Source organism: Sorex araneus, chromosome 4, assembly GCF_027595985.1.
Source record: "Sorex araneus isolate mSorAra2 chromosome 4, mSorAra2.pri, whole genome shotgun sequence".
Taxonomy (NCBI): Eukaryota; Metazoa; Chordata; class Mammalia; order Eulipotyphla; family Soricidae; genus Sorex; species Sorex araneus.
In genome coordinates this window covers 25104037-25131404 of record NC_073305.1, presented here as the reverse complement: position 1 = coordinate 25131404, position 27368 = coordinate 25104037, and the positions used below count along the sequence as shown (strand labels likewise).

General features: G+C 36.7%; 1 protein-coding gene across 2 annotated transcripts in view; it reads left to right on the top strand.

Annotated features, from left to right (window-relative positions):
- The window catches only part of TOP2B (DNA topoisomerase II beta), a 75964-nt gene that overhangs the window by 15948 nt on the left and 32648 nt on the right, over nt 1-27368 (top strand). The window contains exons 2-15 of one of the 2 annotated variants that reach the window (XM_055137268.1): nt 3811-3966; nt 5638-5728; nt 7322-7385; nt 11071-11216; nt 12513-12610; nt 13200-13412; nt 18234-18407; nt 19655-19756; nt 19838-19975; nt 23400-23538; nt 24491-24648; nt 24823-24948; nt 25629-25739; nt 25819-25924. In XM_055137268.1, coding sequence (XP_054993243.1) covers nt 3811-3966; nt 5638-5728; nt 7322-7385; nt 11071-11216; nt 12513-12610; nt 13200-13412; nt 18234-18407; nt 19655-19756; nt 19838-19975; nt 23400-23538; nt 24491-24648; nt 24823-24948; nt 25629-25739; nt 25819-25924 — 1822 coding nt within the window. Of the gene's footprint in view, nt 1-3795; nt 3967-5637; nt 5729-7321; nt 7386-11070; nt 11217-12512; nt 12611-13199; nt 13413-18233; nt 18408-19654; nt 19757-19837; nt 19976-23399; nt 23539-24490; nt 24649-24822; nt 24949-25628; nt 25740-25818; nt 25925-27368 lie in introns of both variants that reach the window. The other variant, XM_055137267.1, reaches the window with a different exon arrangement.

Sequence of the window (27368 nt, the reverse complement as noted above, 5' to 3'; positions counted from 1 at the left end):
ATTCCTGCCAGTCTCCTTCCCTCTCCCTCTGGCAACCATTGTTTTTTGTCACATAATCTAAGAGTTATTTTTTGTTATGTTTTGCCTGTTTGTGTACTTTGGTTATTTATATTCTGCATGCGAATGAACCATCTGGCAATTGTCTTTCACCCCCTGACTTTATTTCACTAAGTAGAATCACCTCAATTTCCAACCAGATTGTTCCAAAGACATGATCTCATTTTTTTAAAACTGCTGAGTAGTAGTCCACTGAGTATAATACGACAGCTTCTTTGTCGTCATCTATTGACGGGCATTTAGGTTAATTCCTTATTTTGGCTATAATGAATAATGCTAAGAACATAGGGATGGCAAGTACTTTTTGACTTGAATTTTTTTATTTTTTCATGAATGTGTAAGAGTGTTATTGTATGGAATCTCGATTTTTTATTTTAAGGATTCCCTATACTGTTGCCTATACCAGTTTACATTCCCACTGTGTGTGTAGAGAGTACCCTTTTGTCCACATTATTTTGGCAACATTTACTGTTCTCAGTCTTTTTGGTATGGGCCATATATGGGTTTGAAGTCAGAACTCTGGTTTTGATGTGTACTTCCCTAGTAAATAAAGTTTTTTTTTTTTGTTTTTTTTTTTTTTGCTTTTTGGTTAACACCCAGCAATGCTCAGGGGTTCCTCCTGGCTTTGCACATAGGAATCATTCCTGGTGGTGCTCGGGGGACCATATGAGATGCTGGGAATTGATCCTGGGTCGGCCGCGTGCAAGGCAAACGCCCTACCCGCTATACTATTGCTCCAGCCCCACACTGAATATTTTTTGAAGTGTCTGTGAGCTATCTATATGTTATCTTCAGAGAAAATATCTACTCAGTATAATGTGTTGAAACTTAAACGAAATGGTATGTTGCTTGTGCGAATACAAAGCCTCTTTGTTGTTCATACTAAAATTTAAAGACCTATAAGTTAAATGTTAATTTTCATTGGGTCATAGGTTGGAGTTGTGTTGGACTGTGTTTGAATTCTGAAAAGGCCATCATATTACTTTATTTTTTAAAGTGGAATATTGTATTTGCAGCGTAGGATGCAGATGGAGAAAGGTGTCTTCTCTACTATTAAGAAGACAGGGAAATTGCTTGAACTTAGGAATTTGAATCTGGAACCCTTATCTTTTTAAAAAATGGTCTGAATTAGGTTCACCAACCTCAGTTTTCTTGGACTGGCTGAAAATCTGGAATCATAGGGCGCCTGAGTATTGAGGCACTAGAGCTGATATGTTAGGAGTTTCTGTCATTATGGAATGTAAGAGTTCACAAATCATGCTTAGTATTCTCAGTTATATCAGTATGTTCTAACTACATATGTTACTATTTTTTCTTGGTTTCTTTTTTTGTTCTTTAATCTCCAGAGCTTTATGATATGAAATTAAATCTGAAAACTTCCGCAGTCCCTGCAGCAAAGTATAATCATTGTTAGCCTATCATCAGAACAGAGCTCACAATCCTTGGGAAGTTTTGGGGAATGAAAAATTAATCTGGTATTTCTATTTATGGATTGGATAGATAAGGCTGTTCCAGTATATAACTCTGTGTGTGTCTGCCTCCATTTTTTTTTTTTCCTCTGTGGAAACAGTGGTTCCACACTATTATACAAGGAACTAGACTGTCAGGATATGAACCTCTGATCTCTTTGGTATTTAATAATCAGTGAGCCTGAAAGATGTACTTTTAAAAAATAATTTATTTTTTAATTGGTTAGTCACAGTGAGGGTACAGTTACAGATTCACACATTTTTGTGCTTGTTTTTCTCTCATGCAATGTTTGAGAACCCATCCCTCCACCAGTGTCCATTCTCCACCACTTATGAACCCAGTATCCCTCCCACCCCCCATCCTATCCCCCCACCCCGCTCCGCCTCTGTGGCAGAGCATTCCAATTTGTTCTCTCTCTCTCCTTTTGGGTGTTGTGGTTTGCAGTAGGGGTATTGAGTGGTCATCTTGTTCAGCCTCTAGTCTACTTTCAGCATGCATCTCCCTCCCCGCTTGGGATTTCCAATCACATTTTACTTGGTGCTCCCTTCTCTATCTGGGATGACTTTCTCCCAGCTTGTGAGGCTAGCTTCCAAGCCATGGAGCCAACCTCCTGGTATTATATACTACTATTCTTGGGTATTAGTCTCCTACTCTGCCATTTTATATTCCACAGATGAGTGCAATCTTTCTATGTCTGTCCCTCTGAAAGATGTACTTTTTAAATTGATTGATTAATTTTTTCATATTCTACTTGATTTATTTATTGCAAATACTGAAGTCTCCACAACTTTAGGGGAAAATAAATTGTGGGTTTTTTTTTTTTAAATTTTTTTATTGAATCACCGTGAGAACAGTTACAAAGCTTCCAGGTTTAAGTCTCAGTCATACAATGATCAAACACCCATCCCTTCACCAGTGCACATAGTCCACCACCAAGAACCCCAGTATACCCCCCATCCCACCTCCAACCCTGCCTGTGTGGCAGATGATTTTCACTTTACACTCTCTTTACTTTGATTAGATTCAGTGTTTCGACAGAAAACCCACTATTATTATTCGGAATTTTCCTCCAACAATCAGACCTGCCGAAAAGGCATCATTTGATAATTTGTTTTCTATTGCTGATAATAAAGAGCATATGATTTGGGGTTTTTGGTGTTTTAGTAACTAAGTCCAGAGTGATTTCTGCCAGAAGCCACTGGGTTCCGAAATTGGTTTGTGTGCCTCTGAGATCGTGGCTGTTCAGGAGCGAAGGAGCCATTTGTGGGCAACTGCCAGGGTCTCATCTGGGCGGGGAGCAGCACCAGTACCTCCTCCCCCCCATCCTGAGTTTTCCCATGTGCCCCGTCACTGCAAACTCGTACCTCCATCCAATGGGCTCTGGAAGATGGCATTTGCCATGCCACCGCCGCCAAAAGGAAAAGCCTTTTCCCTCCCAGGGCGGCATGGGGCCGTAGCTTAGTTCACAGTCTGGAGGCATTTCTGCAAGAAACCCCTGGTTTCCAAAATTGGTTTGTGTGCCTCTGGGGCTCTCTCTATGGATTTGGGCATTATATTTTGCTTGGATATTCAACACCACTGTTCAAGCCTGCCTTTTAGGGGCAGATGCTAGATCATCTATTTTCCATTGCTCACTTTGTAAATCAAGAAAAGTCGTGTGGCCGAGCAGTTTGGAGAAATAGTTCTGGTCCCCACATACCGGAGTCATGCTTGTAGAAGCTCATGGTCGCCGGGATTCCATCTGGAGAAGGTGGGGAGACTGCACCTCCTCCATATGGGGCACCCCAGTGATATCGGCTCGGTTTGGGGCCCGAAGCATTCTCCTGTGTTACGTTGCCCGCTGGCCAGGATTCTTCACTGCTGAGTGTGGCAAGATGGTGCTGGGTTCAGGTTGAGGGCGTGACTTCTGGGTCAGAGGCAGGCTGGAGGCCAGGATGGAGGCCAGGATGGAACTTCCGGGTTCTAGTGCCCCCCCCCCCATGCCGTTCGGGGAAATAGTCCTTGTCCCCACATATTGCAGCCATGCTTGTAGAAGCTCATGGTCACTGGGATTCCATCTGGAGAAGGCTGGGAGACTGCACCTCCTCTATCTGGGCACACCTGGCTCAGTTTGGGGCCCGGAGCATTCTTCAGTGTTGCATTGCCCACTGGCCAGGATTCTTCACTCGTACTTTTTAAATTTAGAAGAAAGCCCGTGACATGTGTCCACATACATTTTAGTTTACCCCTTGGGAGATTATTTAAATTGGATTTTTTGGTTAATTTTAGACTCTTTTTGATCAGAACAATGCTGCAAAAAAAGAAGAGTCAGAAACTGCAAACAAAAATGATTCTTCAAAGAAATTGTCCGTGGAAAGAGTGTATCAGAAAAAGACCCAGCTTGAACACATTCTCCTTCGTCCTGATACATACATTGGGTCAGTTGAGCCATTGACACAGGTAATTATTTGTTAAAACATTGAAATTAGGATATAGGTATCTGTATATACTTTTGGATAATAATTTTGTGATGATCTGGTTGTATATTATTTTTTTATGGTTATGAAAAAATAGGAGAGTGATCTAGGAGCTCAACACTCAGATGGATAATTCATTTGGTTGATAGTAAGCTTTGCAAGCAAGTGGCCTGGACCTGGCAGTGCATACCACAGGACTAACCCCCAAGCACCACCACGTGTGGCCCAAAACCAAAAAAAGAAAGGGAAGAAAAAAAAATATCCCAGAAGAAAGAAGTATGGGATAAAATAGTGCTCTCTGGTTTTTTTTCTTTCTGTTTTTGGCTTCCCAAGCACTGCTTTGGGGTTCCAGGTCCACAACTAGTGATGCTTCGGTGGCCTAGGATCAAACCTTGGTCTGGACCATGCAAATAATGTGCCTAACCTCTGTAATATCTCCCTACTCCTAAACTTTTTAACCCCTCAAATTCATGCTGTAATTTAAATTTTTAAATTTATAATATACACTATGAGTTTTTTTAATTGCTTACTATATATATATCTTATATATAAAGTACATATATAAGATATATATATAGTAATAAGATATATATACTTAAATATATATATAATAAGATATATATACTTAAATATATTACCAGAGGAGAAAGCAGAAGTTTTAAATACATTTAAGTAACTTGTTGAGATCTTTCAACCAATAAGTTCTGGAATTTAAAGCCAAGTTTCTTTGTTTTCATATATCTATATATCCATGTATATGTATATACATATATATGTATACACACACACACTCCTACCTGGTGCTGCTCAGGGCTTACTCCTGGCTCTGCACTCAGGTATTATTTCTTTCAGGGTTTTGGGGTCCATATATAGTACTGGGGATCAAATCGGGTGGGCCATGTGTAAAACGAACACCCTAACCATTGTACTGGCACACTGGCCCCATCACTTGTATCACTTGTTTTCCTGTTGATCTTTGATTTGCTCGAGCGGGCGCCAGTAATGTCTCCATTTGTCCCTGTCGCGTGCTAGTGTAGCCCAATGATATCTGCTCGATCCAGGAACAGGAAGAGCCTCAAACCATTCATGCAGGGTTTTGACGAAGAAGTCTGACCATCTCGTTGGTGGGCGGCCACTCAGTCTTTTGACGTCCTGTGGAATCCAGTTGTTGTCCAGCGGTCGTCTCTGAATCGCATTACATGTCCAGCCCATCTGATTTTTGATGTCTTGGCAAAAGAGACAGAGTCCCTGATTCTTGATTGGCCCCATATTATGCTCTTATTATTTTATTCCATACTTATGATGTTAGAAAAAAATAGCATGAACTAAAGTATAAAGTAAATGTAGTCTTTTCATATTTAAATACTATTTGTTAAGCTTTTTCACATTTAAATGCTGTTTGTCAATTTTTGGTGCCTTATATTAAAGTTGTCTCTCTGAAAAAGATACAGATAAAATAAGATGAACAAGTTCTCAATTTTGAGGTCATTGAATTTGCATGTAAATAGTGAAGTTGACTGCAACTAAAGTGATTTTTTTTTAACTTTGGAGGTCTTAGTATTTACAGATAAATGACAGAATGTAGTTTGTACTTCTGTAAAGTTGGTATTAGAGACAAGTAAAAATGTGTTTTACATTTTTTGTCTCAATGCAGGTAATGTGGGTGTATGATGAAGATGTAGGAATGAATTGCAGAGAGGTTACATTTGTGCCCGGATTATATAAGATCTTTGATGAAATTTTGGGTGAGTACTTGCTTAAATTTTAATTCAGGGGCCTGGAGTGATAGTACAGGGGGTAGGGCATTTGCCTTGCACACGCCAACCCAAGTTCAATTCCCAGCATCCCATATAGTCCCCCAAGCACTGCCAGGAGTAGTGCAGAGCCTGGAGTAACCCCTGAGCATCACTGGATGTGACCCAAAAAGCAAAAAAAATTTTTTTTTTAAATTCAGCCCTTTCTATTAAATGTCATTATAGTTCCTTACGGTTAAAGTCAGGTTTACAGTGTAAAATTAAGATGAATATGCATTTTCAGAAAATGGTATCACTTGCAGTGATATTGTTGTTGGTATTGCTTATAAAATACTCAGATATTTCTCTATGTATTTTTGTGTAAGTTTGCTCATCTCTGAAAGCATATGTTGGTCTGTGGTCTTATATGTGCCATTAGTTGGGGTTTCTTACATCACTGTCAGTTGCATATGAGGGGATGTTAAAAACAAAGGCAGTAGGGTCTGACCCTTCTGGGTTCAATCAACTTAAGGTACGTAAGACATTTAAAACTTTTTCATCTAAAACTTGGATATTTCTGCTGGGCAGCCAAATTTGTGCTATCATTATTCTAAAAGATCCATCATCTCCAAATGACATTAAATCACAATAAAACATGTATTCCCTGATTGACTCTCCTAGGCAGTGCTTACACTCTGGGATTTTTTTAGCCAAGACTTTTGAGAGATTGTATGCTTTGCCATGCTTTGCCACCTCATTAGTGCAGAATCTCTCTATTTTGATGTTCTTTGGGAAAAGATTAGGAGAGTTGTTATTATGATTTATAATTTTCACTCTGGCTTCCCAACAATCCAGCTGATTTTACTTTTAGGTTACACACTTCATTAGTAACATATTTCTTTTATGATTTATTTATTTATTTATTTATTTGCATTTTGGGTCATACACGGTGATGCACAGGGTTTACTCCTGGCTCATGCACTCAGGAGTTACTCCTGCCAGTGCTCGGGGGACCATATAGGATCCTGGGAATCGAACTCGGGTCGGCCGAGTGCAAGGCAAACACCCTACCCGCTGTGCTATTGCTCCAGCCCCTGATTGATTGATTTTAATTTCACTGACAACTGTGTTGAGGTTTATTGAGACACTGAGTAATGTATTATAGACATACTATCAATTACAGTGTATGTGGAATTTTGATCTCTAAGGAAGTTCTTTGCCTTTATAATTCAAATATAATAAATATATTATTTCAATTGCATGAGTTTACCGAAGATTAGGTAAAATACATTTGCTACCAATATTAAAAACATAATCTTTTTTTAGTGGCTTAGGCCTGGTTTAGGAATACTTTCAGAGTTGGGAAAGGTTGTTAAATACAGATATTTACTTTATTTATATATTACCAGATAAATCTATAGCACTAAAACTGTAGCACTTTTTGTTTTATGGTAGAAGAAAGACATAACTAATTTGGTGTGATGAATTTTTATATAAAAAATCTCACTAGCCATTTTTATGTAATTGTTAAGTAGTGATGCACATGTGGATTTGGCTTTGTATTTATACAACTGCAGTTGCTCATCAGAATATTTAATTTTGCAGTTAATGCAGCTGACAATAAACAGAGGGATAAGAACATGACTTGTATTAAAGTTTCTATTGATCCGTAAGTATATTTTAAGTTTAATTTTTTTATGTTAAGGTGTTCTATTCAGGTAATGCCCAACTCATTAATACTTCTGAGGTAGATAATGCATATTATTAGTACTCAGTTTCCTTGTTGCTTACACTTATTTTTTCCTTGTTAGCCAGTATACTGTATTCTTACTATTTCCTCGGTTATTCATTATCTTTTTCCTAATGTACTTAATCATTAGAACTCTTAAGAGACTGTGATTTCTTCTTTCTGGATGCTGTGGATGCTATTTCAGCTGCTAATCACTAGATCTTTTCTTTGATAAGTTTGCTTTGAGATTCAAGACTAAAAATCATTGTTAATACTATTCCATTTACATTATGGGTTAAATATACTTTCCATGATTGGCATTTGGAGTTTTCTAGTATTTGTAACAATTTATAAGTAATATTATTGAATATGTTTTACGTGTTCAGTTAATTAGATCTCATGATACTGATTTTTTTTCAGGACTAAAAGAGAAAAAAATAGTTTTAAGTTAGAAAGATCATTATTCCATTTGTTCTGTTTTTAACCAGACCTTTTGTAAAATATTGCCTTTATCATTTATAGTTTTACTAGTAATTTATTATGATTTATATAAGATTTTTGAGGCATGAACACTTAACAGTTCATGTGTAGCTTCTCTGTTACCCTAAAGTTAATGCTATAATAAAAATATGAGTAATAGTTTTTTATGCCATGAAGTTAACTGTATCTTGAAAATATTACCACATAATTATGTTGTTAAAGTTCTTGAGATTTTTCTTATGAATTCTTGAGAATAAGCCGCTCAGTGGGCTGGAGCGATAGGACAGTGGTAGGGCGTTTGCCTTTCACTCGGCCGACCCGTGTTCGATTCCTCTCGGAGAGCTCGGCAAGCTACTGAGAGTATCACGCCCGCACGGCAGAGCCTGGCAAGCTACCCGTGGCGTATTGGATTTGCCAAAAACAGTAACAAATAAGTCTTACAATCAAGAAACATTACTGGTGCCCGCTTGAACAAATCGATGAGCAACGACCAAGCTGCTCGGTGCACTTATAGGTTACAACTTATGCAGTAGTTTAAGATCGCTTTAAGGAAATTCAGCTGTAAAATCTTTTGAAAATTCCTAATTAAAAATAGTATCATTTATTACACTAACATGTTAAATATTTGCCATATTTATTTAAGTTCTTTTTAAAATTAAAAATTGGAGGTTCTAATCCAAAAAGTAGGAAGAACAAATTTTCCTTATATATTTTTTTGATGAACATGCCTATATTTGTTCTGTTATCTTGATCTTTATGGGGTTACCTTAATCCAGTGATGTGGACTTTAAAAAAAAAAAACAGCTGTGGGGCTGGGGGAGATAACTTAAAGAGCTGGAGTGAATACATGGTTGTGGGGTCCTAGGTTCTATCCCTGGCACCACATAACCACGTCAGGACCACTGGGGAGTGTAGGTATAACCTCTGTGATGTCCCAAATACTGCTAAGTATGGCCTCCGTGGTCCTTAGCACTTTTGGTCCCTAGCACTGAGCCTGTACCTCTTATGCTGATTTTCACTGGGAATGAATGGCCTTGGGCCCCAGGTACTGCTGGGGAAACCTCCCTACAAAGCAAACCAAAATCTTATCATAACAAAGTAATTAAAAGTAAACTGTCAAACAACTCAAGTGAATAGTGACTTTTGGTGACATGTTTTATCTGGGCAAAGAATCATTCTGTCTCCAATTATTGTAGTGCTTCTGTTGCTCTTTCTAACTTCATTTTAATAAATGTTTCTGTGTATACATAAGTATGGCGTTGCTTTTTTAAATACTATTATATTTTCATTTGCTTGTTTACTTATTTCCCATGTCCTTAGTAAATAGTTTAGATTTCTTACTAGTCTCAATATGGGAAACTTTGCCATAAACTTGTTAACGGAGCTAATTGGGTAACTGAAATCAGAAACTAATTCCTCCAAAGTTTGGGTAAAAATGAATAGATACAGAGATGAAAAAGGTGTTCTAGGCAAAGAAAAGCCCAATAAATAGGAGATTGAAGAACTGGGAATGGATATTGGTAATGAATTGACATAGGAAAGACTAGTAAGTTGCATGTTACAGGAAATATAAGCTACATATTATAAAATAGTGGCAATAACATTTCAGTATATCTTTCAGTATATACCCAATAAAAATAGATTTAGCATATCTATTGGGATATAGATAATGAACTTTGTACATGAAGTTTTATGTTATACAAAATGTGAAAATCTGTTCTGCAGCAAGTACTGTTACTATGGAAGCTGTAAGTCTGTCATCATTATGTATTATATTCAATGGGAGTGGCTATCAAAGTGACTGTTGCAGTAATAAATATTTCAGGTGTTTATTTAAGACTCCTATTGAAATTTAGAAAGAAGAAAGAATCTATTCTGACATAAATGACACTAGTAAGTCTTGATTATTAACTAAATAGTGATCCATTTTAACTACGAATGAAAGTTATATGAAAGTTTGAGTCTAGTAAATTTGGAGAGTCGAGCATATATTTAAGTGATCTAAAGAAAAGTTACTAAAAAAATTAAAGAAAAGTTACTGTTGATTTAGGTAAAGAAGGTAATGTGTCAAAATTATTTTCAGTTTTTATTGAAATTTGTTACTTTTTGTTACTTTTTACTGAAAGTTGTTACTGAATTTGTTAGTATCCTTTGAAAGATACACTTATTCACCTAGTTTTTTACAACATTTGTTTTTTCATTATAAAAACTACTCCCAAGAACTTTAGAGATTGAAGTACATTTGTGTGAGTCAAACTATGTCTAAAAATACTTTTGAACCAGATTGGCAAATGGTAGGTAGCCTTTAAGCCAATCTAAATGTTGGTTATGAAGCTGCATTTCATTGCAAATCTAACTCTTAAGTAAGGCTTTATCTATTGGAATCTTTCTCTGTGCTATACATACTAAAATTGATATTTCATGGGAAAAACTGAGACCTAAGATAATTATTCTCTACATATTTTGAAACCATTAAAATTAGTTTATAACAATAATTTCTGCAATCCTAACTTTTACGCCTCTTTTAGGTTGAGAATAGAGCGTATTAAGACTCAGTTTTTTATTTATTTTTTTGTTGTTACCACTGAAGTTTACTTATGACACTGATTGTCACAAGACAAATAACCCACTAACATTTAGGCAGAGAATAGAATACATCTTCAGCACCATATCTTTTTTTATATGTACTGTGTACTTCTATAGCAGATAGCATTGTTAATAGAAATGAAAATATCACTGGCCCCTGGCCCTTCAGAGTTTGTGGGTCTCAGAATACTGGTAGAATGAAACAGGCACATCACAGTTACTGTATACAAATAGAAAACTGAGTCTGTAATTGACTTCTCATAAGAACTTTGTAACTTTTACGTTTTCTGGGAGGTTGAGAAGAGTCTCTTTTTTCTGAAAAATTTTGCAGTATTGTTTGCAAACCTTAGGTGAATCTGCTATGACTCAGAATGTGACTCTACCAAGGATCTTCTTGAAAAATAAGTAATCTTTCAAATGGAAATGACTGGTGTTTTGCTTATAATCATCCAGGTTTTAATTGTAAAGTAAAAACTTTATAATTCAGTATTTATTTTTTATGGAAATCAATAAATCTTTAAACTATTCTAAGCTCTAAGCTTTGCTTGTTTATTTGCAGTGAATCTAACATTATAAGTATTTGGAATAATGGGAAAGGCATTCCAGTAGTAGAACATAAAGTGGAGAAAGTTTATGTTCCTGCTTTAATCTTTGGACAACTTTTAACATCCAGTAACTATGACGATGATGAGAAAAAAGTAACAGGTAAAATCTAAATTACTAATCAGAATTATCATTGAAAATTTTTCCTCTGATAAACTTAGATTACATGAAATATTACAGGGAAGGAAATTTCTGTAGTTTTATTATAATAAAATTCTTTCCAGAACTGCCATTTATAAAAAACTATTATGTATAAGTAGTTTCTTGATTGTAGTTTGACAGACATTTTAGCTTATTTTATTTATTTATTTTTTGCTTTTTTGGGTCACACCCGGTGATGCACAGGGGTCACTCCTGGCTCTGTACTCAGGAATTACCCCTGGCGGTGCCCAGGGGACCATATAGGATGCTGGGAAGCGAACCCCAGTCAGCCGCTTGCAAGGCAAACGCCTTACCCGCTGTGCTATCACTCCAGCCCCTGACAAACATTTTAAAAGCTTAACTCCGAGAGTATCCCGCCTGCACCCATGGCGTACTTGATATACGAAAAACAGTTAACAGTGACGGACCTCATTCCCCTGACTCTGAAAGAGTCCCCAGTATGCCATCGGGCTACACTAACACGCTACAAGGACGGAATATTACTGGGGCGCCCTCGAGAAAATCCATGAATAATAGGATGACAGTGATACAGTTAACTCCGGGACTGGAGAGATACAGTATAGGGGTTAAGGATTGCCTTTCATGTGGCCAACCATGGTTTGATCTCTGCCACTGCATGTGGTCCCTTGAGCACTGACAGAAGTGACTCCTGAGCAGAGTGTCCTCCCCAAACACATTCCTCCAGAAAAATTAAAATTTCACTTAGATACATTGACTTGAGTTGAGGTTTAATTTCTTTATGTAAATTTGTTGTTACATAAACATCATGTCCTTTAGACAAATTAAATTTTAAACTATTTTAAGAGGGTCAAGATGGAAAAAATAAATTTTAAAGAGTTGAAAGTGGTTTGACCAAAGTCAAATTATACGAACTATTATTTCCTACTTAATTACACTGCCCAAGTAGGTCAATAGTTTCTTTTTTCCTTCAAAGTTAAGGCAAGGAATGATATAGATTAACATTTTGTAATAGAGAATAGACTTTGATAGAAAATTCAGATTCTTATGTAGATTTACTGGATGTTATGCTTAATACATTTGAAATTATGATAATGATTGTGAATGTACAAATTATATTACAACATGTGCTAAATCTTGTTCTTCTTTAAAAAAATTAAATATACTCAATCAGTTATGATAATAACTAAGTAGAACTGTTTTTTAAACAGATAGATCATAAATCCGTAAAGTTTCTTTAGTTTTTATTAAATCTTTCATATTTGATTATACTTACAGGTGGTCGCAATGGTTATGGTGCAAAACTTTGTAATATTTTCAGTACAAAGTTCACAGTAGAAACAGCTTGCAAAGAATACAAACACAGTTTTAAGCAGGTATGATAGAAATTAATTTTTAAAAATATAATTTATAAAGCAGGTATAAACTTTTAAGCTGATACATAAAGACTTAAGAATATCTAGAAATTTTTATGTAAGCCTGTTCTTTATTAAAATTCTTTAAAGAACTTACCCATATTAATCTTGTTAAGTATTAGTGAAATGTTGAATCTTACAGACTAAAATGCATCTGCTTAGTATGCTTGAAATTCCTCATTAATTTCTCAATTCTATCATTTACAATTTTAATCTTAGTTTTCTCTTGTAGACCTTTGAAAGGAGTTTTAAATTTTGCATTAGTTTAAATAACTTACCAGGAAAAGTATTTTTATAAAATTCTATGTAGTCATATTGAAGAATTTGAAAGATATTTTGCTAGCATTATATGAAGGTATTTGTTTATTTTGCTTATTTTCATCAGGAGGCATTACAGTAATATTTAAGATATTTTTCACCTCTAACTCATCTATTTGAAAGTTTGGTTTGCTATGGGCTCAAGTTGTGATAAGAAAATGTCTTATCTGAACTTTCTTTACCATAGTATATAGAGGCATTGTAGAAATACTGGAATGTTTTTCTTTTACAGACATGGATGAATAATATGATGAAGACTTCTGAAGCCAAGATTAAACATTTTGATGGCGAAGATTATACATGCATAACATTCCAGCCAGACTTGTCCAAATTTAAGATGGAAAAACTTGACAAGGATATTGTGGCTCTGATGACCAGAAGAGCTTATGATTTGGCTGGTTCGTGCAAAGGGGTCAAGGTCATGTTTAATGGAAAGAAATTGCCTGTAAGTGTCTTTCAGACTAGTTAATCCATTCTTATTTTGTAGACAGCTTGTGGTCTTTACTGTTTATTCTACTCATTCCCCTCTCTGGAGGTCCCATACAGCAGAGTTGTTAGGATCACCTCAGCTTCTTGCACTTGCCAGACTAGCATTTTAATTCATATATCTGTATTCCAGGCCCTCTGTCTTGGTTTTTATTTATTTTGTGTTTTATCTAATATTATTTTATCTTGGGGGTCTCCAAAGCAGTGTTCAGGGAGCCGAGGGACAATTCCTGGTAATATTGGCTGATTAGGCTGCATAGTTAAATACTTGGACCCAACTATGTGGTGAAGCTTAGTTCTCGCAGTGCTGGGGGTCACCAGAGGGACACCAGTGGTGTTGGGGTTCTGGGGCACACGGTGATAGAGTGTGCATATGCACACTTTGCACATGCAGGCCATGTCTAGTATTTTGCTCTCTCCCCAACCCACAAAGTTGAATTTTAGTTATCACCTAGTAATCTTGTTTTTGAGCCAACCTCTGGTGGTAAGAGTTTACTCTGCTTCTGCTCTCAGGAATCACTTATGGAGGTGCTTGGAGGACCACGTGGGGTGCTGGGGATTGAGCTTGGGTTGGCTGCTTGCAAGGCAAGCGTCCTGCCCACTGTACTATATCTTTGGCCCCTAAATAAGCTTTTGTTAACAGGTGTATTTAGATGATTCATGTTTCAACTGATTATTGGTAGAATTGGATTCAAATTAATCAGTGTGCTTACTATTTGTTCTTTGTTTCATATTTTCTCTTATTCTACCTTCTCTGTGTTTTAATTGAGCATTTTTTTTTTTAATGATTCTGTTTTATCTCCTCAGCTCATTTTTTTCTGCACCTTTCAAAGTCCCTTTCAGTGATTTCCCTAGGGTTTACGAAACATTTGTAAATGGTTTGGGTCTCCATTTTTGTTTTTTTCCTGGGCTACTCCTGGCTGTTCTCAGGGTTTCCTCCTGGCTCCCCTCGCAGGGCTCCTTCCTGGTGGGGCTTGGGAGCCATATGGGGTTCTAGGGATCAAACTCAGGTTAGCCACATGTTAGGCAAGGGCCCTACCCGCTGCACTATTGTTCCAGCTCCTGCTCCGGGTTTTCTTTCAAATAATTTGTCATGTGTAGTGAAAGAACCTTATAAGAACATATTCTCACTTTCACATATGCTGCGAACTCCAGGAAAAGGAGGTAGAAGAAATACATTAAAAAGTAATGTCTTTAAATTTTCTACAGTGGTGATATTACTGTTAATGCTCTAAATGTTCAGTTATCTTTACAGTAAGTCTGTATATTACATGCATTTATTTAATTTCCAAGCTCTTAGCTTCTTGATGTAGATCTGAGCTTATTTTAATCTTATTCCTTCTCTCTGGAGATCTTCTTTAACATTTCTTGTTTAGCCTATCTACTGGCAGCAAATACAATTTAGATTCCTTTGAGAGAGCATTTTTCTTTATTTTCAAAGGATGTAGATTTTCACTGGATAAACGATTGTTGGTTGATAGTTTTAATTTTCATACTTTTTAATGAGGTAGTTTCATTTTATTCTTGATTACATTACAAATATGTAATTCATATTTTTCTTTTGTTGATAAGGTGTTTTCTTTTCCTTTGACTTCTTTTAAATTCTTTTTTTTTTTTTTGCTTTTTGGGTCACACCTGGCAATGCACAGGGGTCACTCTTGGCTCTGCACTCAGGAATTACCCCTGGTGGTGCTCAGGGGACCATATGGGATGCTGGGAATCGAACCCGGGTCAGCCGTGTGCAAGGCAAACGCCCTACCCGCTCTGCTATCTCTCCAGCCCCTAAATTTTTTTTGTTTTTTCCCTTCTCCCTTTTATTGCAGTTGTTACTGTTGTAACTGTGGGTTAGGCTTGTACACTTGATCAGGCGCTCAGTGGAGACCCCCTTCCTTTGGTTGTGGTGCTAGTGCATGTTCTGGTTCTGAAACTTGCTAGCGGTTACTGTCATGCTCACACAGTGCTCAGTGGGCGACAGCTCCTGGTTGAGGTGCTTGTATGTCTTTCAGTGTGTGCTAGAGATGGCACGCTGTAGTGGTGCTGGCCATTCTGGACAACAGGGGCTCTGAGACCCTTAGGTGCATGTGGGTGGCAGATTGGGGAGCCAATTTATGGCATATGCTTACAAAACAGATGCTTTTAGCTACTTGAGCTATCCATGTCTGTTTAAGTGTTTTTTTATTTTTCAAGTTTTTGGTGATGTGCGGGACTGAGTTACTCCTGGCATTGCTCTGGAGTGCCAGGGATATCAAACCTGTGTTGGGCATGTACCAGGCATATGCCCTATCTGTTCTACTATTGATCAAGCCCTGGAGAGTTTTTAATTGTTGATTTAATTTGTAGAGTTTATTTTGTTTGTTTTGTGGGAACCACATCTGGCAGAACTTAGGTTTTACTTCTGGTGGGGCTTGAAGGGCTATGTGGAATGCTGGGGATTGAACTGAATTGGCTTCATGTGGCTTACCAGCTGTACTATTGCTCTGGCCCTTCATTGCTGTGTTTTTCTTTTGTGTGTGTGTGTGTATGTGTGTGTGGGAGGGTGTTTATTGAGTAAGATATGCTCATATGTGGAGTTTGTTTTGGGGTGTGTGTGTGTGTGTGTGTGTAGAGAGGAAGAGAGGGAGAGAGAGGGAGAGATATCCTACTGATGCTGTATGTTTTCATTCAGAATCCTTGAGTCCCCTGCAGAATAATCTTTTCATTTGCTCTAAACTTAAATGAGGGCGGGATGGGACAGCATAGAGTGTGACTGGGCAAGATACTTTATTCTCGTCATAGTGATATTTCATCAGTGCTCTCCAGGAGTAGTATTTTCTCGGTCAAGCATTTTTACTTATTTATTTATTTAGTAAGGAAAATGGGATTTGGAGAAATTTTTAGCCAACATCATGAAAAGAAATTTTCTCTATACTCTGTTATACCTTCTCTGTCAAAATCTACTGGGATTCCTTGAAGAAAAGCCTACAAAAGAGTAGAAATTCCTTGTGCCACAGCCTTTGGCTACTTTAGGTGTTTCAGATTTTCACATTTGTCCACTGCAATTTGTAAACGCTTCTGGTTTTAGTTTCTGGTGACTTATGATGTTAACTTTGCTCAGGCTCAGTGTCTCTATAAAGACCCATGTCTCTTAGTTTTTGTGTGACTAACGTGTACTATTATCTCAGTTTTCTGAGATTTCATAGAAAATAACTAATTTATTGTCTGAGCAGCTGTTTTATTCCAATGCCAGAAACAATTTCTTCTCTTTCCCTCTTCCTTTTCCTCTTTCTCCTTTCTCCTACTCTCATCTCTTTTTTTCTTTTCCTTCTGTTTTTTTTCCCCTTGTATGTCTGAATTGACACTTGAAGTATGCTTTGTTGTTCTAGAATATTAAAATTATTATCATTATGATTTTGTTTTGGGGACTATGCCTGGCTGTGCTTAGACTTAGTCCTAGCTCTCTGTTCAGGAGGTTCACTCCTGGCAGTACTCGGGGGACCACATACAGTGCTAGGGGTCTACCCATTCAGACTTAGGCAAGTCAAGCACCATCCTCCTCGCTATGCTGTCTTTACAGACCCCAGGCTAATTGCAGGCAGTTATTGGCTTGCACACCTTTTGCAAGCCAAAATAATTTATTTATTTTGGTTTTTGTAAATTCTTAAATTTCTAATAAATTAATTTTCAGATTTCCCTTTGAAGCATCTGTTTATGAATTATATATGGAAAATAAGTTACAAAAGGGCTTAGCACAGCAGGTAGGGCATTTGCCTTACACACCGCAGACCCGGGTTTGATTCCTCCACCCCTCTCGGAGAGCTGGGCAAGCTATCCAGAGTATTTTGCCCCCATGGCAGAACCTGGCAAGCTGCCTGTGGCGTAGTCGATATGTCAAAAACAGTAACAACAAATCTCACAATGGAGATGTTACTGGTGCCTGCTCGAGCAAATCGATGAGCAATGGGATGACAGTGACAGTGAAGTTACAAAAGTGTATTTTGTGCCATCATGAATTGAAACCAGGGTCTCAAGCCAAGGCATAAACTCTATCACTGAGCTATATCCTATGCCCCAATAGATTCCTTTTCCCTACTGGAGTGGTCCACACATGGTGTTTCTCAAAGCTTATTCTTGGTCCTGTTCAAGGTAGTATATACTGTTCTGAGGATCATGTGCAAGGCAAACATCCTAACCCCTGTACTATCCACACTTCTCCAAGTTACTTGTTCTTTAGAAGATAGAAATCAAGGAACAGAACATATGATTTCACTCATATGTGCTCACTATCATCCTGTTGCTCATTGATGATTTCACTTATTTGTGGTCAGTATCATCCTGTTGCTCATTGATTTGCTTGTGCGGGCACCAGTAACATCTCCATTGTGAGATTTGTTACTGCTTTTGGCATATCTAATGTGCCATGGGTAGCTTGCTAGGCTCTGCCATTCGGGTGTAATACTCTCGGTAGGTTGCTGGGCTCTCCGAGAGGGATGGAGGAATTGAACCTGGGTCAGCTGTGTGCAAGGCAAACGCCCTACCCTCTGTGCTAACGCTCCAGTCCTCATCTTTAGTATATAAAGAAATAAAAGTAGGAAATAAAAGTAGGGACATAATATTAAATGATGGTACATCAAAGCCATAAACACTGACGCTATTGTAGACATGTTACTGAAACTGTAATATAAAAGCAGAAGATAAAAATCATAAATTGCATATGTTTTTGAATGAAGGAAATCAAAGTATAGATATTTACGTAGTTGAGCTGCCAATAGAAGATTAATTGCATATTATTTTGTTTTAATAGGTAAATGGATTTCGCAGTTATGTTGATCTTTATGTGAAAGATAAATTGGATGAAACTGGAGTAGCTCTGAAAGTTATTCATGAACTTGCAAATGAAAGATGGGATGTATGTCTCACATTGAGTGAAAAAGGATTCCAGCAAATCAGCTTTGTAAATAGTATTGCAACAACAAAGGTAAGTGTACTAATTTATTCTTTCCAAGTCATGAGAACATTGTCATTCAAAAGGATAGAGTAACCAAGAATAACAACAAAATGTGCAATAAAAGTTGCTAACTGAAAATAAAATTTTATTTGCTTTTCCTCTTGTGTTGGTTTTTGCATCGGGCCCAGCAGTCTCCTTAGGGCTTACTCTTCATTCCGCACTCAGGGTAACTCCCTTCAGGCCCTGGGTGCTGAGGATTGAACCTGGTCACATGCAAGGCAGGCGCCCTACCTTCTGTACCCTCCAGCTGTGAAATCTTCTTTTCTATGAAATATCTTGAACTTTATGTACACATCGACTAGGAAATAAATTCATGATTAATGTTTGTAGTTGAATATGTATATTTTATGGAACTTAATATTATAAAGTATTTTTTGTTCAGAATTGAGAATAAGGAAGGAAGAATAGTAGGAAATGATTTTGTTTTAGGGTGAAATTGAGTAACATTTTATCTGCTATTCTGGAGTTTGAATACCCCCAAGAACTTTTAGGAGATTTAAAAATCAAATAAAATAAAAATTTTCATATAAAGCATTTCTCAATTGACCATAATATATTTTAGTCAGTACAGCTTGTACCATAGAATAATCTATAACAATGATTTATTGTTGCATTGCTTTTGTTAAAGTGTTAATTTAATATTTGTTGTTTTTTAATGGTCAAGGTTCTTTTGTTTTAGTTTGGGTGCCACACCCAGTTGTGCACAGGGCTTTCTTCTCCTGAGTTTGATGGATCATAGGAGATGCCCAAGATCAAACCAGGGTCAGCCATGGCAAGGAATGCACTTTACCTGATGTACCTTATCTCTAGATCTGTGTGTGTGTGTGTGTGTGTGTGTGTGTGTGTGTGTGTGTGTGTGTGTATGTATGTCTCAGGGATCATTCCTGGTGGGTTCAGGGGAACATATGTGGTGTTGGAGATTTAACACAGGTCAGTTGTGTGCAAGGCCAGTGCCCTATTCTGATACTCTCTTTCTAGCCTCTGTTCTTACTTTGAAGTTGGCTGCTTGATTCTGTGGTCAAAAAGACATTATTTTTTATATTCCAACCCTGATGTTCTAACTCATAATATTTCTCTGGAAAACAGGGTTAAAAATACTGAATTTACAAGGTTGTTGGGAAGATTAAATCTGAATTCTGGGGGAAAATAGACTATGCTTTTTTCTACCCTAATTTAATAGAATATTTTTAATTTTGCGTATTTTTATTTGTCTTTAGGGTGGACGCCATGTGGATTATGTAGTAGATCAGGTTGTTGGTAAACTGATTGAAGTTGTTAAGAAAAAGAACAAAGCTGGTGTTTCAGTGAAACCATTTCAAGTAAGTGATGCTTTGTGAATTCTGTTAATTTATTAAATAATATCAGTTTTGATGTTGACCCTTTAAAAATTGTTTCAACAGGTTAAAAACCACATATGGGTTTTTATTAATTGCCTTATTGAAAATCCAACTTTTGATTCTCAGACCAAGGAAAATATGACTCTGCAGCCTAAAAGTTTTGGGTCCAAATGCCAACTGTCTGAAAAATTTTTTAAAGCTGTAAGTAAATATTGTGTTTTTCAGTATTTTTAATTAAAAGTTATTTATTTTGTTTCTGTATTTAATTTGTGATTACTTCCTCTCATATTAACTGGATAAAGGCAGACTTAACAATACAAATTAAAATGCTTAATTCTGAAAATTCCAATGGGTAGAATCTGTTGATTAATAATCCATTATTTTGTCAAATATTAAAATAGGGAATCATGTAACTATTCATATTTTTAGTCTTCCATTGACCAGAATAATGTCAGATCTTCTTCTTAACAAATGTACGTTCCTCAAGGACTCCTGCTTTCATTTTTTTTACTCATTTCATCTACTGATCTTTACCTATTTTAGCTTTTTTCCTACTTTTTAGTGCTTTTTGTTTTTTTAACCATACCTGAAAGTGCTCAGGGTCTATTCATGGCTCTGAACTCAGAGGTTACTGTAGGTTGTTTGGGCAGCCACTAGGTGCCAGGAATTGAATCCAGGTTTCTTGCATGCATAACATTCAATCAAGATGTTCAGCTTTTAAAATTTGTGTTAATATGTATAGCATAACATTCACAATATTTTATATTTATATTTAGGATGCTTTAGTCTTTCTGAAACAAGGTGAGAATATAAACAATCTTAGATTTATAACTAAGCTTTACAACTACTAATAGCTTCTTATAATGTTGTACATATTAATCAGTTTTTGCTCAGTTCTGCCATTGCAGCCCATTAGTAGACATACTGAAAGGCATATATACGGTGCCTTTAAATATATGTGATATTGGGGAAGAATGTAAAGATAAACACATTGCAGTCCTTCCCATTTTAAAGTTCATTTTGTTTGGGGTGTTCGGTATAAATGGCATTAGAGATAATGTATTTGTCAAATTATTTTATTGGAATTTAAAGGTAAGTTCTCAAAAAAGTTGAAAGGCTGGAGAGAGTCCAAGAGTTAAGGCACTTGGTTTGTACATGACTGACTCTGGTTTAGCTCCCAGCACTGCATATGGTCCCTCAAGCACTGCCAGCAATAATCCCTGAGCTTTTCCCCGTGCGGTCTAAGGACCCTCCTCCACCCATTAAAAAAAGTTGATATTTAGACTGTAGTTTACTTATAGCCTGTATAAATAGTACTTTTGAATCTAATCATAATATAATTTAAATTTCTGTCCTTACAATAGTAAAATGATTTGATTTTAGGCTTTTTTTCATTTTGAGTAGATTAAGTTTAGATTAAAACAAAAACTTTATTAACTCATTAGTTACTGACATTCAATATTCCAACATCAATCCCACTGCCATTGCACCTTCCCATCACCATTATTTCCAATTTTCCTAACCACCCCTTGAGCCTACCCTCATTAGCAGGCCCTCAATAATTTATTTTGCATTGTTTATTGTAAATAATTTGCTAAGAGGATGATCAACAACTATTTCCTTGGAAGAAAGTTAGTGAAGATCATTGTATCTCACCATGGAGTCCTTAAGACCTTTTATTTTTTATTTTTTTTTTTTTTAATTTATTTATTTTTAATTAGAGAATCACCGTGAGGGTACAGTTACAGATTTATACACTTCTGTGCTCACACTTCCCTCATACAAAGTTTGGGAACCCATCCCTTCACCAGTGCCCATTCTCCACCACCCGTAAACCCAGTGTCCCTCCCACCCTCCCCAATCCCATCTCCCCCCCACCCCACCCTGCCACTGTGGCAAGGCATTCCCTTCTGCTTTCTCTCTCTAATTAGTTGTTGTGGTTTGGAACAAAGGTGTTGAGTGGCCGCTGTGCTCAGTCTCTAGCCCTCATTCAGCCCGCAACTCCCTTCCCCCACATGGCCTTCGACTGCAATGTAGTTGATGATCGCTTCTCTGAGTTGACCTTTCCCCGGAACATGAGGCCAGCCTCGAAGCCATGGAGTCAACCTCCTGGTACTTATTTCTACAGTTCTTAAGACCTTTTATAAGAGATTACTGAAATGTTAGATTAAGCCTTCTGTGTTGATGTTTTGTTAATCGAGATTGGTTGCCTTCTGTTACATCCCATCCAATCTGGTGTGCTACTCTTGGTTTATCAATGTTACAAAAGAGATGTCATGTCATACAAATGAGCTGTTGTGCCACTGAAATTGTGGCTGTGCACTCTAGGGTGTCCAGAATTTTTCACCGGGTGATATAGCTGAAGTTAAATTCTTAACTGGCACTTTGGGGCATGTGCAGGACTGCTGGACTTCTAGAAGTACAGAGAGGTGGGAGAAGGTAGCCCATCCCCAACTCTGTGAAATCTGGAGATTTCAGTCACAAAACCTGCATACCTGGGTTTTTCAACAAATTAATTTCTGGATGATGCTCATCAGAGCAGTGGAGTCCAGGCGATTGTGAAGTGTGGAGATTTTCGGCTGCTGGGACTCTGTTTGGGCAGTTGCAGGGGTTCTCCTGACTCCCTCCTGGTTGACCTGGGATGACTCTTACGGGATCCAGGAGAAATTCTGCCACTTGTAGGCCTCTTTTAAGATTTATTTTTGAGTTTCTGGATCATGACTGGTGAAAGAGCTTACATGGCACTGGAGGTGGTTCGTGGGCGTGATTCATTGCGTTTAGATTTGACAGTATGGTTCACCTTTTTTTTTTCATATCTCAATAATTCTAGGAAACTGTTTCATACATCTAAGATTAAACCATCCTTGATAAAAATAAATGATTCCAACTTAGAAATTTAATTTTCTTTATGGCACAACATCTTGCCAATGCAAGTGACACATAGTATATAATTTTGAAATCCTTATTGTCAATAGTTTAAAGCTAAATTTTTGAGTTTATCCTAATACTTCCTTTGTGTTAATATCTTCTCTGACAATGAATTTAGGGCTTTTTTTTAATGGAGGAATATAAGAAATATCAGAATCTAAAATTTCTCATCTAGTAAATTCTTGGGTGGATAACCTTTTGTGTTAGCTTTTGTTACAAGTTACTTTAGTTAAAATAATATGCTTTTCTCTTAAAGTTATTTTAGTACAATTTTTCATACTTGGTAAAGTTACTATTTTTTTCTGAATTTATATTCCAGTACTGTATGTAAGTCATTGTGATTACTGCTTGAATTAGTTTTATTTTATTTTTATTTTTATTTTTTGCTTCTTGGGTCACACCTGGCAATGCACAGGGATTACTCCTGACTCTGCAATCAGGAATCACCCCTGGTGGTGCTCAGGGGACCATATGGGATGCTGGGAATCGAACCCGGGTTGGCTCTACCCGCAGTGCTATTGCTCTAGCCCCACTGCTTCAATTAGTTTTAATGTGTACTAAAGTGTACTAGAATGTATTTTTATTACCACCATTATTGTCATACTTTATAAGCTGTGACATAGAGTTTTGTAGTTTATTTTGGCTTGAGTTGAGAATTTCGGGCTTATTTGTATATCATTTCTCTTCATTTTTTTAGGCCTCTAATTGTGGTATTGTAGAAAGTATCCTGAATTGGGTAAAATTTAAGGCTCAGACTCAGCTGAACAAGAAGTGTTCATCAGTAAAGTATAGTAAAATCAAAGGTATTCCCAAACTGGATGACGCTAATGATGCTGGTAAGATTCATGTATTGGATATATTCTGTTTTTTTTCTTTTCTTCTTTTTGGGTCACACCTGGCGATGCACTGGGGTTATTCCTGGCTCTGTAATCAGGAATTACTCCTGGCAGTGCTTGGGGACCAAATGGGATGCTGGGAATCGAACCTGGGATGGCGCGTGCAAGGCAGATGCCCTACATGGTTTGCTATCACTCCAGACCCTATTTGATATATATACGTATATTTATCTATATACATACATAGATATATTTTGGCTTTTTGGGTCACACCCGGTGATGCACAGGTGTTATTCCTGGCCCTGTACTCAGGAATTACTCCTCAAGGTGCTCAGGGGATCATATGGGATGCTGGGAATTGAACCCGGGTTGTCGGTGTGCAAGGCAAACGTCCTGTATTCTTAAATAAGTTTTGATCAATTTTAAACATTTTTATTTTCATATATATAGACATAAATAGACATATGTAGACAAAATTTTTTAGATCTAGAATTAATTTTACTCAAAAATTGACAAATGCATCACATATTACTAATTACCAGTGGATAGAAATTCAATAAAGTATTTAATATTTTAAGCTACCAAGAGTATGCCACTCGCACAGAAGAGGCTGGCAAGCTCCCTGTGGCGTATTCGATATGCCAAATACAATAACAATAACAGGTCTCATTCCCCTAACTCTGAAAAGAGCCTCCAGTCGTTGGGAAAAATGTGTAAGGAGAGGCTGCTAAAACCTCAGGGCTGGGACGAATGGAGACGTTATTGGCACCCGCTTGAGTGAATTGATGAACAATAGGATGACAGTAATGATTTAATGTTGAACTATAGTAAGTCTGATGGAGATAATTTTATAGTCTTTCCCCATTGTCATTGTGATCATTGGTTTTTCTGGCTTTATGTTTCTCATTGGTAAGATTAAGGAATTTTAATTACATGTCATTGTTTTTCTCAGGTGGCAAACATTCCCTGGAGTGTACACTGATACTAACAGAGGGAGATTCTGCCAAATCGCTGGCTGTTTCTGGATTAGGTGTCATTGGTCGAGATAGATATGGGGTCTTTCCACTCAGGGGAAAAATTCTTAATGTACGGGAAGCTTCTCATAAACAGGTATGTCTCTCTGTATCTTTTTAGTACATGCACTTACAGATGACATTTATACATATATGTGACATACAATATTTAATACTTTATTATAGTTTAAAATCAAAGCAGCTGGATTTTTAATATAAATTCTGATTCATTCTATTTTTCCACTTTAAAATTCTTTTCCTTTTTGTACAGATTATGGAAAATGCAGAAATAAACAATATAATTAAAATAGTTGGTTTACAGTACAAGAAAAGTTATGATGATGCAGAATCTCTGAAAACTTTACGCTATGGAAAGATTATGATTATGACTGATCAGGTTGGTTTGAAAGTTCATGCATTTTAAAACTCTTGTCTTTTTACAGATTATACTTTTTTTTTTTTGCTTTTTGGGTCACACCTGGTGATGCACAGGGGTTACTCCTGGCTCATGCACTCAGGAATTACTCCTGGTGGTGCTCGGGGGACCATATGGGATGCTGGGAATAACTCGAGTCCGCTGAGTGCAAGGCTATGCTACTGCTCCAGCCCCTACAGATTATACTTTTGATAGTTTTATAGACTTTCTCCAAAACAATATAAGTAAAAATGGATAAAATGTTGTTTTAATAGTGGTATTACTTTGAAGCACTTTTACCTTAGCTATTTTATTGGGTAAACACCTGTTTAGTAATTTTTTAGACTGATAAATATTGTTAAGAATGGAATACACAGTAGTATTGTCATAGGGTTAAAACTTACAATAATTAGAATATGAAATTTGCAAGTGAGAAAGATTAATCTGTAGAATGATTAATATTTGGTTTTGGTAGCATAATTTGGGATATGTAAAAATTAGAAATTGAGTAGTAAAATGGTAATAATTAGAGAATTACAAAATAAAAAAACTTTAGTCATACAATTTTTTAATCTTTTGTGCTTTAATTGAAATGATTTACAATTTTAAGGTAATTATATTTCATAAACACATGATAGCACTTTTTTGTATCATTTATTTAGGATCAAGATGGTTCTCACATAAAAGGCTTGCTTATTAACTTCATCCACCACAACTGGCCATCACTTTTGAAGCATGGTTTCCTTGAAGAGTTCATTACACCTATTGTAAAGGTACTTTAATATCAATATATATTCTATACTAATGTCTTGAAAGGTAGAAAAATTAATTTTTTTTTACCTTTATTTAAAGGCAAGCAAAAATAAGCAGGAACTTTCCTTCTACAGTATTCCTGAATTTGATGAGTGGAAAAAGCATATAGAAAACCAGAAAGCTTGGAAAATAAAATACTACAAAGGTTTGTATGTTAAAATACTTAAATTTTATGGACCATAGAAATAGTTCAGAGGATTGAATGCATGCTTTACATCTAAGAGGATGAAGTTTGATCCCAGGTACCATATGGTCACCAATACTTTGTAGTCTCTGGACACCACTGGGTATTGCTCCCTCCCCAGATTTAAGATTTTCAAGTTTCTGCTGTTACACATTTATTTTTATGAGAGCATTATAAAAATAATTTTTAAGTTTTTTCCCCTAAACTTCATAAACAGCTATTGCTGATTTTTGGAGAATTGATATAGACAGTTATATTAAAAGAACTAGCCTACGGTAGTGATTTTCAACTTTTTTGGATCTGCAAATGGTACTGGTACATGAACTGGCTGTTAAAAACCACTAGTCTAAGGGGCTTCTTCCCATTTACTTAATCATTGTTTCTTGCTTGATCTTGTTTCATATCATCTTATCAGCAGCCTATTAATTTTATGTACTCATCAGACATCCTATTATTTAATCTCATGTGCTTTAATATGTATCTCTCAAAGAATTTTTTTTTTCTTTTTGGGTCACATCCAGCAATGCACAGGGGTCACTCCTGGCTCTGCACTCAGGAATTACCCCTGGCGGTGCTCAGGGGGCCATATGGGATGCTAGGAATCGAATCCGGGTCAGCCGTGTGCAAGGCAAATGCCCTTGCAGGTAGCTATGCTATATCGCTCCAGCCCTGTCAAAGAATTTTTTTTGTTTTAAAATACGGTTATGAGTAACCTCTTTTTAGTAACCTCAGCTATTTTGTGTTAAAAATCTCCTACTTGTATTAAAATGTTCGCTTTTTTTGAGTCAGAATCCAGATAACCATCTACATGTTATGTTTGAAGGACATGTTAATAAGCCTTTAAATCTTAATCATATTGTTTTTCTTTTTATTATTTTTCCTCGCAACTTTATTCAAAAATACTTGTTCTGTAGTATCTCCTACAATTTGATATAGTGGATTATTTCTAGGCTGAGCAGGATTATGTTTTTCTACTTCTTATTTTCTGTTAACTGTATAGTTCACTTGTAAGTGTGATGCGGTTTAGATTACATTTATGTGACTAAAACATTTAATAAGTAATGTAATTTAAATGTTGGATATATTTTGTCTTTCTTTATTAAAATAATTAGTTGGTATAGGTGTCGCCAGCTTGATTCATCAGTTTTGTGGTTTTAGGGCCACACCCCATGATGCTCGGGGCGTGTTCCTGATTCTGCTCATAGATCAGTTCTAGCGGGGCTTGTGGGTACATATGGGGTGCCGGGGCTTGAACCCTGGTCAAGGCAAGTTCCATACCTACTATACTATCCTGCCTCTTTCACCTAACAGTTTTAAGCAGTTGTTAAGATTTATGATTTAATTTTTTTTCAGTTTTAGTAAGGTATGACTGACAAGTAAAATGGATTATATGGTATACATGATT